This window comes from Alosa pseudoharengus, unplaced genomic scaffold, assembly GCF_046254945.1.
Source record: "Alosa pseudoharengus isolate Yale_2024_CS ecotype anadromous, Long Island Sound unplaced genomic scaffold, YU_APseudo_1.1 YU_APseudo_1.1_scf_15, whole genome shotgun sequence".
In the NCBI taxonomy this organism is placed as follows: domain Eukaryota; kingdom Metazoa; phylum Chordata; class Actinopteri; order Clupeiformes; family Clupeidae; genus Alosa; species Alosa pseudoharengus.
The window spans coordinates 13,085,584-13,099,956 of record NW_027468620.1 but is presented as its reverse complement, the minus strand read 5'-3'; the positions used below and the strand labels follow the sequence as shown (position 1 = coordinate 13,099,956).

The window sequence follows — 14,373 nt, the reverse complement described above, 5'->3', positions numbered from 1 at the left end:
AAGCGTATTCTCATCACGACGCAAAGCGTATTCCTATTGAACACTCGAGTTTTTCGCCATGCCCGTCTCTTTTATTGAGCAATGCGCTGTGGTGTGGCAAATAACGACCTAAGGTGGGGTCTAGCGCATTATCTAAAAATCGCTATCTAAAAAGCATTACGCCACTGACCAAGAAACACCTGGTCTATAGCAAGAGGCGCATATGAAGCACAGCTGAAGACGCACTGTCACGAGATGTAGCAGCAAGTTTTTTATTCAGTCATTCGAACATTATTGGGGTAAGTGTTGCTTTTTTCAGGCTATGTTTTCGATGGTAACTCATTGTCAGTCCCCCATTGTAAGTCATAAGTTATTAACTGTGTATAAATGTTTTGTCGTTGACTATGACACCACGGTGAAGTTAGTTTCACTTTACCAATGAGTTCAAATAATAGACGAGTGCAGATGCATGTAGGCTATACTCTGCTAGGTTTTTAGTAAAGCATGGTTTAGTGGAATACCTGTTTCATAAGGTCTCGGGTGTAAGCAGATTCCTTCAAATGCGCAGGTGACCATCAAAATACCAATGTGCTATTTGAATTTGCGCTGCTTGCTGTTAAAGGGAATGACAGATGTCATTCTCAATGGTTTAAAGGATGTTACACCCAAAACACGCCCATGACTGATTAAGAAACGCAAGACCACCTTTTTGCGCCAGGCACCTGACGTTTGATAACGTTTGATAACAAAACCACCCCCAATGTGGGCTGGACAAGCTATTCGCCAGTGACCATGCGTTTGAGATCGCCAAAATAGAGCCCAAAATGTATTTATTATTCTGTCTATTATCATGAACTATTGTCTTATCGTAAAAATAAAGATGTTGCTACCAAAATGCTAGAGCAAAAATCAAACAGACTACCGCATGCCACTTGCCTGGTGCATCTAGCGGGACAGTTGAGAGGTATCCATGGTCAAGGATAACTCTTTCCTCACTCTCCTCGGCTTCTCATGTAACTTTACATAACATCCATAGTGTGAAAAACATCTGATTTATACTATCCAACAGATTGTGGCTACCAAAGCCTTCTGTAATCGACATGTTAAGTTAACTGTGTGATTGTTGTGAGAAAACTTGTGATCCTTGATTGATATAGCTAACTTTGTTTAGCTTCTGCTCGCCTTGTGGTGATGTTGTTCATACATTGTTCATATTGCATATCCATATCTATTCTGCTCTTATAGGGTTACTGTATACACTGCACACATTTATAGTTCATTTATATCACTGTAAACCATTCCACCTTCTTAACTGTATACTATTGTCTAGCCTACACTGCACTATAGGCCTATATCTTATACTGTTTATGCACCACCTGCCTATACTATCACATTGCACTTTTCTGCTTTTTTGCAATTGAGTTATTGTATTCATGATAATAGGACCTACATGATCACCATGTCACCAGTCAAGTCATGATTGTACATGGTCACCATGACCTTGAACTTTGGCATTTGACCTTCAAAATCAAATCAGTTTATCCTAATATCCAAAAAACATTCATACTAAATTTGAAGCCCGTGCCTAAAAGACATGCTTGTGTCCAGATGCGTACAGAATTCATGGACGAGACGGAGTTTCCTCAGCCGAGGTCATTTATTGTGTACATGTATAGCTCACAAGGAAAACATTCGGTTCAGTTTAAAAAGAAGCCAACCTGTTTGTTGCACTACTTTCCATGTTTTGGATGATGGACAAAACACACTGATAGTGCTTAGCATGCATGAAGGACTTCTTACATGAGACTCCCTGAGTTCGGTTTGCACCTCCTGAAGAGATCATGGCAGAGGATTTAGAAAAGCACACAATCACACATTCACTTATAAGGTTGGTGTGAAACATTCTAAATATGTGGCCACTGTCAGTATCTGGATGTATGGCAGTTTTGAAAGTTTTACATAGTGTAGCCTGCAGAACAAAAAGAAGTTGGTATTAAAGGTTGTATCAGCGATTGCAGGCCTAAAAAAGGCCTAAACATAAATGGTCATTCATCTAATCTTTCCTAACGATCTGCTAGCTGCCCGCTAAGGTTGTCAAAAAACCGCGTCTCTGTGCAGCCTAGGCTCTGTGTTGCCAACCACTCAAAGGCAAAATAAAGTGTTCCAACCAATAACCGACGAGATGCACGTTCAGAAGAATTTCAATTGCATGGGAGGGAGGCGGATGGAGTAGGGAGCTAGCTCTCTGTTTTGTTTGAACGTCAACAGAAGTGACGTTATCCCACCATCGCTGATACAACCTTTAAATGACCCCACCTCTTGGTTAATTTATCTATACCTAAATCTCTCTCTCTCTCTCTCTCTCTCTCTCTCTCTCTCTCTCTCTAGCTGTCTGTGTGAGTGCAGCAGGTTGAGACAGTGCACAGGCTGCTATGTTTGCCTCGGGGTGAAGCACAGCACTTCCCCAGGAGCTCACCTCTGTCTGATAAGACCAGAGCAGGGGTCACCTGTCCTGAGTAACCACAGTGTGTGTGTGTGTGTGTGTGTGTGTGTGTCTGTGTGTCTGTTTGGTCTATATGCCTGTCTGAAGATTTGTGTTTGTGTGTATATACTGCATGTGTGTGTGAACTGCATGTGTGGTTGTGTGGTTTTCTGAATAAAACCAAATATGTTTTCCAAACAAAATCAACATGTTTTGCAAAAATGGGTGGGGAGCTGTAGCCCGGCTCTGATATGACACTGGTGACGACATGAATGGTGGTAACCAAATTAAATGACAACAGATATCTGTGCCTCATTTTGGTGCCACCTAAATCCCCAGCTATTTATTCAAATATCTGCCCTCCGGTGTTCCGACGTTACATGTAGCAGAAGCATCACTGCACATCATCTAACATTTGCTGTGATAGCACCAGAGCCTATGATGGCTAACACAAATGCCTTAACATACAGTACCTAAAGCTAAACTTCAAGTAGAAGCAAACACCATGTTTTACACATCATTCATTTACAAAGTCCTTGTTTAAGTCTAGCAACCCAACCATCCACAAAGCATGCAAAAGCCTTCCACGTGACATATTAGCATATAACAAGTCTGCGTCTTTCATTCAGATGAAGCCCATATAGCATCACAATGAATGTGTAGATCATACTAAAAGAAGTTGCTTATAAAAACATAGCCTACAGTACCTCTGCATAGTGATAAAGGGAGGGAAAGTAATCGTATCGCCCCCTATTGGTTTTATAGTTAAATGACAAGAAAGGCTTTTTTCCTGGCATGACTTTTAAATAATCTGCTACCATGAAGGTCATCTCTGATGGGGTTTTTTTTTAGACTTGGCAACCCCTTGATGTTACTTTAGTCTGTACCTGTTTTTCAAAGCAATTTCCAGACTTACTGAGGTTGATACACTTTCCCCTTATTTGAATGGTCTATCTTTTCTTTCCCATGTTGAAGAACGACTAGGGTGTTTGACTTCCGTGTGACTATTTACATACCTTAATAAATCATGGATTACTGCTTAAAAGTTAACGAGAACTCTGGTTACCTATAAAAAAAGCCATATGATGTCGTTAGTTCATGCAAGAGAACTTTGCTCATAGACTGACTTTGTCCAGCACTTAAATTAGGGCCCCTAGGCCTAAACAACAAAGAAAAACATCTTTGGCAATTGACCAGTAGGGACTTTCTCAGAAGCAACACCACAGATGGGAAGAAGACAATAAACCACAAACAATTGTGGACATGTGCATATCTTCATAGGGATCCTGTGGATGTTGTAATGACATGTTGAGCCTTGCCATTGGTGCAAAACTCTGATTTTATTCAAGACTCTGATTTTATTCATGCCACAACAGGATTGCATCGTAGGCCTACAGCCACCACAACTAGTTCTAATCAATACTGAAAGTAAGAATACACAAAATTATCTAAAAATAGGTCCCAGGTTAAAAAAATTCCCATTAAGTCACAATGCTTAAACACTTCAAATTTGAAAGGGATTCAACAAACCACTTACCTTAGGGTTACAGTGTTTGTGGGGAAACCTGTGGTCTGCCCCTAGGTCACTGCCTGAGGGCACATAATTGACAATGTTGGCAGATTAGTTATTGATCATCTTTCTCTAATGTTTCTTTGGGGTTTTTTTATGTTCTGGCTCGCATAGCCGTATCTGTCTCTGCCCTTACTGAAGTCTATTTGCCAGACCACCTACAAGAGAGCAGGCTTGTGTTGGATGTCTTGAGTTCCCAGCATTTTTCCTATTAACCTGTAGCTTGGAAGCAATACCTGCTTTTTTCTGGAGAGATAACCATCTATGTTACACGTTTTACAATTGTAAAGCATTTCAAAGTGCAGGTAACACCCTTCCATTGAGCAGACTCAGTGAGTTGTACTAGTACCCACTAGATGGCAGCATTTTACAATGGAAGCCCCCAAACAGACAGGAAAATTCCTTAAATGTCGATGTATTCCTCTGTGTTGTCCACAAGATGGCAGGATTGCTGTATGGCCTCCCCAGTTAACCCACACGGCTTGGAGAAGTGCCCCTCCTAAGTGGCTAAGATTTCTTGACACATGAGAGAGGCTTGTAAAAAGAATGACGGTGAAGCCACACACAGAGATGACGATGACAATAGCACTTCTGTGTGATATTTTACTGTGCTAATGATCTGGCCCCGTTCCGTCATTAACCGTAATTAGTGATAAATTATGATTTTATGGATTTTTCACGACTTGTGTGACATAGTACAGGAGATTTTTTTTCCCCCTTCATTCAGTATTATTTCAATTCTAGTTTAATTTTCAATCTTTTCATCTCGAGAACGTCATGGCACTTTAATGCTATATTAATACAGTATATGCATCATATAATATAGTTAGGAGACAATCCATTTTACACAGAAATGAAAAAGACACATATTGAATAACTTCAAAAAAACATTCCATATGACTGTTATGTTTCAGTAATATAATAGGCATACATGGTGAAACCCATATCAGAGGGTGAGAGAAGAGGTTATAGATCCAGTGGCACATAGCTGAATGCCTGTAGCTAGAAGCATGAACCAGGCTCACAGTTCCCCATCTCGAGCAATAGGCAAGGGCTTGCTCCACTCCATCTCTCCTAATAGTTTCCCAAACATTTACTTTAGGGGACTGTAAAGTGTGTGTAATCCTGCACCCACATATTCACACACACACACACACACACACACACACACTTGCACAAGATTGCACAACACATCCTGCATAGACCCCCCCCCCCCCCCAACACACACGCACACACACAACCACATCCAACTCGGGGAAGGCTTCCCGATGGGCTCCCCACGTGCATGTGCAGCCCGCTGCACATCCATCTCTGTCCGAGGGGACCGCTGTGTGTCCATGTGCTACTCTGGCCGAGAGCGCCGGCTGAGCTCACCCTGCGGTGGACACGAGCGCCACAGACTGCCCACAGCCTTGGAGAGCGCTGCTGCCGTCACCACTAGTGCTGCTGCTGCACTGTGCAGAGTGCTTAGCAGGGCCGAGACAGAGCAGGGAGACAATGAGAGTGATAGGACTCCGTGTGAGACGGTCTGGGCATGTCAGCAGTCATTTAGGAATAGTGATTGATGTCTTTGGGGGGAGCTAGAGTGGACTGGAACTTATTATGTGACAAACTTGTGTGTGTGTGTGTGTGTGTGTGTGTGTGTGTGTGTGTGTAAGATATGGAAAGAGACAAATGGTGAAGAAAAAAACAGAAAGGAAACAGAATGAAGGTTATTATTATTATTATTATTATTATTATTGATGTTGTCATTGTTACTATTATGATTATCATTTTTATTATTATTATTGGTGGTGATAGTATAGTTTGTTATTCAATATATGTGATGACTAACTAACATGATGAATTATAATTATTTGTTTCAATGATTTCAAAATATATTATAAAAATAAATACATTTATTGTATTGATTCTCTCTCTCTCTCTCTCTCTCTCTCTCTCTCTCTCTCTCTCTTTCTCCCTCTCTCGCTTTTTAGCATATAGTATCTATATTAGACCTGTTTCAGCATTTGAAAAATTTAAATTGGTTCTTTCCATATATTCCGTGGAATATAATAAAAAAGCACATAATGTAATTGTAAAATGTGTTCTTAAAAACAGGCTTGATCATCGTGGAATGACATTGCACTCAGTTTTACTTCTTCTCTACATGCAGTCATACTTCATGCTTTCAACTATGAGCGTTATAATGTTACCTTAATTATTTCCAAAACTGGTGGACACCGAAGATAGGCATTGGGTGAATGTACCGTCATAAAATCTAGGGTGACACAGACATCTATTGTGCAACTATTGACCACAGCTAAGTGTTTCTAATAATAATAATAATAATAATAATAATAATAATAATAATAATAAAAATGATTCATATTTTAGTGTAAATAAGCATAGCTGGAAGGAAGGAAAACACAATAGGAAGAATAGTAATGAGAATAACTAGGGGGTTTTCTGTTAATCAACATAGTGATTACATGCAGCTGTAGAATAAATATTTAATTCATGTTAATGTATTGATATATAGAATAGAAATATAGGTAGAGAACATATACAAAATAATCTGCTGAGACATTAACATATCTGACGCCTTGTCAAAAGTGGAAGGATATTTCAATGATAGTTTAATAGCTTGTGTAGCATCAAGTACCTACTCAACAGTCTCTCTCTCTTTCACAAACTCACACTCTCTGTTTCTCTCACTTACTCACTCACTCACACACACACACACACACACACACACACACACACAGTGTGTGTGTGGGTGCAGCAGAAGTGTGTTTGTTGAATAAGCCTCTTTCCTCTTTAAATCTCAGACATTTTGACAGGACACATTAAGATCTGCCTGCTCAGCATGAACACGTCATAAAACTGGACAGGCAATTTCTGTTTTCACCAAATAGCCAGGCGAACTCGTTCTGCATCTTTGACTTTAATACACTAGACATGCAGCTTAGCAGCTAGGGAGGGGAGAAAATATCTGGCTTAGGTATATTTTTTCGAGTTATGCTCCTCACTTCCCCTAAATCCATTTTTCCGTTTGAATTATCAACTAGAATTTGATTAATATGCAAATTCGAGGCGAAGAGTCTCGTATAATTCTTTCAGTGGAGAGTAATTAATCAACAGTTAAAGAAAATTAATACATATATCAATTTTGTCAGGGACATGCTTAGTTCAATCGCCCGTAAAATTGAAGTTTGAAGTATTAAGGGCTTCCAGAGGAATGTTATAACGAAAACTTTCACGTCCACCCTATTTAGTGATCAATCAAGCCTTCCCCTTAGGTTAATCTAGTTAATTTTTCACCTCAAATCATACACTGTTGTGACATGTCGTCTCGGTCCAACTCGATTTTTCTTCTTTTTTTAAGAGCATGGCTTTTGCACCGAAGATACAGTGGCTGGATTATTTATCCAACTGTAATAAACACAAAGCTGATCACAATCACTGTTATAACTGACGTTATTACTCCCCATGAAGGACATGGCAGCTTTTTATAACACATCTATTTTGCTTAGAGACATGATTTACCTTTTGCGTAATAAAACGTGTCATTTGATATAATTGTTCTTCTATTAAACATGTAGGCCTACTGTATTTCTGAGTGCCCTGTTAGAGGATCTTTCGTTAATGAAGTTGTATTTTAGCAACAAAAATGGGCTTATAAAACACTAGATCTGAACCAAAATGTATAGATATAATAATAAAAAAATGTATGTTGGATTCCATAAAAAATAGCCTAAAGATCCTGGAACTGGTGAGTTAAACTTGACTGAAAAATGCAAAATAGAAAAACTAAGGTTTCTCTACGGTGGCCAGAGAGAGAGAGAGAGAGAGAGAGAGAGAGAGAGACGGGAGGTGGGGGGTGAACCCCATTGTTTCAGCAGGGACTCATGCATCAAACTTCAATTTTCCGGACGATTGAATTAGTGATTTTTTCCCCTCTCTCTCGTGCTGAAATACACTTAAGACTTTGGGATTAATTACCACGTGGTGCTCTTTCGGATTGTAGTATTACTTATCTTTGCCACGTTTGACAACACCTCATAAAATAAGGAAGTGAGACCCATGCACAAGCCAGCTCTCCGCTGATATAATTTGTGCACTTTGAATTCTCCACTGCTTTGCGTTTTTTTTTTTTGGTTTGGGAATTATAGTGAATCTGGCCAGTGGCTAGTTCTTGTCTACGTAACGCCTTCTGAGTGGAATAGCATAAACCCACGCCTAGCTGGTAAATTAAGATATCAAAATATATATTATCCGCGTCGGTATGCACCGTAATTAAAACACTCTACCGCTCTGGAACATTGCCAATGGAAACAATCACTAACTGAGGTGTGCGCAGCAATGCTTTGATAGCAGTATCCCATTGATTCTCTAATTTGCGCTGAAGGCCTGCTAGTAGGCTATTCTGCATGTACAAAGTTCCAATATTCAGCGCAGTTTGCAGCACAATATTCACAACAAGGAGTTTAGCCAAGCCAGGCCTCTGCTACGTTCGACTTAAATGACGTGACGTGAGCGTCTGCTTATACGTTAATAGCGTGACAAACTTCACATTGTCCACATATTGCTGTGATCCCTTGATTAAATCTGGTTCGCACTGCTCCACCGCAAGTTATTCCTAGCTCCTAAGCGTTTCGTTTTCACCATTCATCCTCTGTAATGCTATGATTTAGGCTATAAGCATTCAGGAGCAAAAATAGCTAAAGTCACAGCAAAACATGGTGATGATTTCAAAAACCATCTTCGCCCTAGCTCTTAGACTGGTAAGCAGACTTTGTGCCTGCAGGACAACAATTCTACGAGGTAGTGATAGCCTATTACTCTTGATGCTGTTTCACCCTATACTGTATTTTACCTTAATAGAACAACCATGCCTTAAATATATATATATATTTTTTTTTATTATGATAACCCTGCTCAAGGTTTAGCCTATACTGCCGTAAGGGATAAGCAACTTGGAAATATCAGACAGACTGTATTGGACTAACCTACCCTACTATTTGCATTTCTGAGGGAAAACTATCTCCTTTAATTTTAAAAGTTAACGACAATGTACTGCAATAATAAATAATAGTAGTATAATAGCCAATAGTCTTAATAGTAACCGCAGTGTGAGGGTGATAATAAATCTCTCAATTTAAATTTCCGTAAATAGTTGCGTGGTTAAATACAGTAGGCTACTCCCCTCTAACAAGACAGCCTTGTCTTTTCAGCAGAACAGTCAACACTTTCTTTTCCCAAAGCATTTTTCTGTAACATCATGTGTTTTGGCATCGTTAAGTGCTCCCACACAAAGGCTGTTGGGAGGGGAGGTAGAAAGGGAGAAAGGAGTTTACTAAATCGCATTCTTTCAAACGTCACCATCTTAACATTAGGCCTATTTGACTCTCCTGCTTAGCATGAAAAATACTCTGGCCACAAAATGAACTGCTAAAAAATCTGTTGCCAAAAGGCAACCTTATTATTTCAAGCCCCTTACACAAACACAAAAAAGAGAAGCCAGCCCCTTTACAGACCGACTGGCTTTCATTGTAATTCATAGACTTGTTTAAAACAGCCGAGCAAAAAGCGAAGAAAAGACTCGACATTAATGGACCCAGATGCCCTCATGAGGCGAGGGCCTATGTATGCATTATTGCCTTTGTGAAAACGGAGCTTAACAGTCTAAAGGGAGGGTTAACTCAATCCATCAAATTGTCTAAAAATTGTGAGGAAAATTCAAAAACCATATGGCCTCCAAACGTTTGTGTCCTTTTTGTGCGGCGGGACACGCTTGTCTCCGTATTGAGAGCCGCAGGAGGCAGAGCATGCTCCATTGTCGCTTGTCACATCAGCGAGAACTCATTTGTCCCCGGTTTTCACGCCTTGCGCTAAAAATGACTGCCTCGTCTCTTTTCGGGGAAAAAAAGATCACACGGGCGAAGAGAAACTGGTCCAAAAACTGGGCATTTTGAAGACTCCTTTATGTACCCATTCTCCACTCCAGATTTGTGTTTCTCACATAAATTCTATTGATGATATAGAAAACACACGTCGCAGGGTCAAAAAAGCAGGTTACGGTTTTTTGAATGTGAAAAGGAGAAACGATGCCGGACTGGAAAGGCAGTAAATAGATTTTATCATACACCACAGCAGACACTATGGAGGTTAAAAAGAGAATGGGGGTTTCTTGTTTTAAACTGGGCAGTTTGCTATCAATCCCATTACAAGCGAGCATTCCTCCGTTGTTTCAACAAATCCGCAGAATATCGTCTCTTAAATGAAGCCTAAAAGAAAACACCACAATATTGATCGATTAACGTTTGTTACAACAATAAAAATGAGAGATATTGAGAAAGTGATTTTTTTTTATTTTCTTTTTGGATACATTACACTTTGTACATGGTCTTTTAAATGGTGTCCTGGCGAAGAAAGGCACTTAGGCTATAGCCATACAAACCATTAGAAATATAGGATATTAAAATGTGACTACTAGATTCGACCAGGAGAATCGTATAGTCTTGACCGTTCGCGGTTACTATATCAAATGTTTGTACACTCTTTTATCAAACGCTCCCAATACGTAGCTATATGCTTAACACGGATGCACACACAGAAACCTTGGATGTGTGCAATTCTGTATCAATGTTTTGGGGATATTTATCACAGATTAGCAATCATTGTAAAATAAAATAAATTCATTTTATAAAGTAAAATTAAAGCATGCATTTAAATTATTTTAAAACACTGTATAGCAATCGTGCTTGCATGGTGTGTGTGTGTGTGTGTGTGTGTGTGTGTGTGTGTGTGTGTGTGTGAGAGAGAGAGAGAGAGAGGGAGGGAGTGGGAGAGAGAGAGAGAGACCGTGATCTAGAAGTAGCTTCTGAGGACTAGCAAGTTTGATTGCACACACACACGCACCCATACACACACATTCCAATCCTGCAGGGTCTTTTCTATTTATATGTTAGGTGTGAGGGAACCTCTTATTGCTTTCTCGCAGGTGATTAAATAAAAGAACGAATAGATTACTCATATAGCTGTCGCTGCATAAATAGATTTTGTGGAGACTGTCCATGCTTGGTTTGAATATTTTCGTTTATATAAAAGTCACATAAATACATTTGGTGCGTTAATGGCACTTTTAGCGCTATCAGAAACCGTGATATATGTGCTGGTACTGTTCTAGAGGTTCAGTCGTCCACCTCAATCTCCTCATCCTCGTCTTCCGAGCACTCCTTACTCGTTGTGTGGTCTGTCAACGGTGACGACGGCGACATTTGCAGTTTGTTTGAGCTCTCGTGGCTGGAGAGCGTGGGAGACTCGGGCATAGGATGTCCTAAAGTCCCGTTGGCGCACTTTTCAAGGTCTGCTAGTTTAGCCATTTTTTCAAAAGGAACCGTACCCGTGGCTTTGGCTGACTCCACGTCCGCTTTCATCTCCTCCAGGTCTCGCTTGAGCTTTGCTCGGCGGTTCTGAAACCAGGTGATGACCTGGGCGTTCGTCAGACCCAGTTGCTGGGCGATTTGATCCCTGTCGGCGGGGGACAGGTATTTCTGGTAAAGGAAGCGCTTCTCCAGCTCATAGATCTGGTGGTTGGTGAAGGCCGTTCGGGACTTCCTTCGCTTTTTGGGAGTATTCCGCGACCCGAACAGTGTCATACCGTCCCTTCCTAGAAAGAGAAAAATAGTTAGCAAAATTTTATTTTTTCCTAAATAATTATGCTGAACCAACCTTTAGATAGAAAATATCTCTCATAAGGACAGTGATACCCACTACATTACATATAGCCTACTGTATTGTAGCCAATACAAAAAGATAGCACTCCATTGACAGGCAAAAACAGAGTCTAATAATTAAAAGTCTGACAATAATAATAGTATTGACAGTAGCCTAATATAAACGGGAGATTGTTTGTATTAATAGGCCTACAATGGTTGTAAAATAAATTATAATATTTTAAACAACGCATGAAGCAGACTAATTGCAGATTGAAAACTGTAAAGGATTATTATATTTAGAAATGTATACTTTTATTTTCCCTGTTGTCACACAATCTTTCCACCTTCCTAAAGGCCCCATGAAATTATAAAGTCTCATGGTATGCAATGAATAGGTAAGGCTGCTTTTAAACTGTCTTTCCTTGTTAATATTTGGAGGCAAAATATTTATCACTATTTCTGCCCTAGCAGGCCGCAGACTATTTACCAGTAGTATGACACGATGGTGTTTATTTAACATAAGTAAGAGTGAAATTGTTTTGGAGAGAGTGTTTACCTTCTGCAGCTTGCAAAACGCTCACTTCCAGGCCTTTGAATGTTTTGCTGGCTAGTTCTTCCAAGGCGCACAAAGGAGAGGTTTGGGTAAGAAGTGCGCGATTGGACAGTGGATGACCTGACGAAGGATGCTTCTCCCCGGACGAGATCAGATGCGCTGTCCCGCAAATAGTGTAACTTCGCTTCACTGAGGGTTTGTTGAGGATGTCTTCGATACTGAAGGGCGTCAGGGGCTTGTTGGAGTTGGCAGGTGGAGGCAGATGATCCAGAGGACTGCGTCTTCGGTCCTCCACCGAGGCGCCTTTTGCGTCTTCCTTGGAGGTCATTATTGTGTTATTACCTCGCGACACACACCAATTATGGATTGCAAATGTTAGGACTATACCCTATCAAAATGTGGATACTAGTAGAAAATATCAAGGATCGCAGGAACAAGTGACAGAAATTATGTTGAAAAATCCCGGGATTACAGGTACCGAGTCTGAAGCATCTTTTTGCCGCAGGGTTGAGGGACTAAAAGTCCTGTTAAAGTGCCACTGGTCCAGTCCACGGTCCCCGAGTATAGCGGTGTGGCCACAACGTCAAACAGCCCGACAGACTGCCGCTTCTTGAAACGGTCAGGTTCAAAAAGCTGCCTGGAATCGACCACTACTAACAAGTTATTGTTGATTGGGAGATAATCAATTGTATCCAGTGGCACTTTCCGCCCTCTCTCTCCTAACTCACTCTCCCTTACTCTTTGAGTATGTTGCAGTCCAATGCAGGCTTTAGTGGTGAAGGAGCACCGGTAATTAGAGGGCATGGCCGGGGGGAGGAGCCGAACCCGATTAGAATACTTAATGCTCTCGCTATTTCTTCTAAATTAATGATTTGTCGATGCCGGGTTTATTTCGGTACGATAATAATAATAATAATAATAATAATAATAACCGTTTGCATCGAATTAGCGCAAATAAATCGCATGTCCATTTTTGTGTTGATATTATTCACTATTTTTCTGATAAATTGACCTACAGCAATTAAAAAGTAGCTAATGCGCGTTTGTTTATGAATCTATCGACGAGCCCTGGTTGTTTACAAGGCTAAAAGCGAATTCGTACTTACTTTCAATAGAACTTGTCAACGGCTTTTCAGAGTGCATTTTGGTGGAAATGCCCCCGTGTTTTAAAGATGGTATTGTGAAACCAGGCCGTATATCACAGCTGATAATACCAGTGGGCTGAGAGACTGCGTGAGTGAGGGAGGCGTGTGTGTGTGTGTGTGTGTGTGTGTGTATGTGTGTGTGTGTGTATGTGTTTGAGAAATAGAGACAGAGAACAAGAAAGAGCGAGGAAGAGAGAGCATCATCTCCCTTTAGCTGCACCAAATCCTCTCTACCCATAACTCAAACGCAAAGGATCAGCTTACATCATCAGTAAGATATTCCATGTCCTTTCGATGGGTTGTGCACGCATTTTCGTGGTTATTACTTTCGTTAGACAAACATCTGCATGAACCGATTTATTTAATGTATGTGCTAACAGTATAGGCTGTGTCTGTTGTCGTGGAAAACATGGGCTAGCCTATGATTGTCATTATATCTAGCATTATAATTCGTTAGGATATAGCCTATGTAGGCTAATAACGTAACGATCGATCATCATTTTAATTGGTGTAGACGTGGATGCATGTTAATGAAAACTATTTTCTTTGTCAAATGTTGGCTTTGGGTGTTTTGTTTTTTTCTTGCAGGCTTAGTGTAGTCTATCTAAGATGATGGCTTCACAACTGGCGCACTGTCTGCGGAGTGTTCGTCTTTCTGTGACAATCTTTGCAGATCCATATGTGCATCCGGAGCGCTCCCCGGTAATGTGTCAGATGTTCGGTGATAAGCAAGCCTTCGATGAACAGGCTGCATGGCCTCGAGTCATGCTTACTGGCAGGCAAAGCGGATGAGCGGTCGTTTATCGCACATACAGGGTGATCTACGGGCCCGTATTGCTCCGTGACTTGCAGAGCTGTGAAAGGAATGAGGAAGATGCCAATTTTGCAAAATACGAAAATTTGTTGGAAGAAATACCTTATTATATTATATTATCATATGA

At 40.5% G+C, this 14,373-nt stretch overlaps 1 protein-coding gene across 1 annotated transcript; it reads right to left on the bottom strand.

Moving 5' to 3' along the window:
• Positions 1–11,206: 11,206 nt before the first annotated feature.
• Positions 11,207–12,615, bottom strand: lbx1a (ladybird homeobox 1a). Its single transcript, XM_076285046.1, has 2 exons — positions 12,291–12,615; positions 11,207–11,685 (listed from the first exon to the last, which is right to left on the bottom strand). The coding sequence occupies exons 1-2, from the start codon at positions 12,613–12,615 to the stop codon at positions 11,207–11,209; spliced, it is 804 nt and encodes a 267-aa protein (XP_076141161.1).
• Between the last annotated feature and the right edge of the window lie 1,758 nt (positions 12,616–14,373).

Excerpts from the sequence above, each read along its gene's own strand:
- lbx1a (XM_076285046.1), bottom strand. The coding sequence starts at position 12,615 with ATGACCTCCAAGGAAGACGCAAAAGGCGCCTCGGTGGAGGACCGAAGA. Across the intron at positions 11,686-12,290 it reads CGTTTTGCAAGCTGCAGAAG|GAAGGGACGGTATGACACTG; the intron begins GTAAACACTCTC and ends TTCTCTTTCTAG.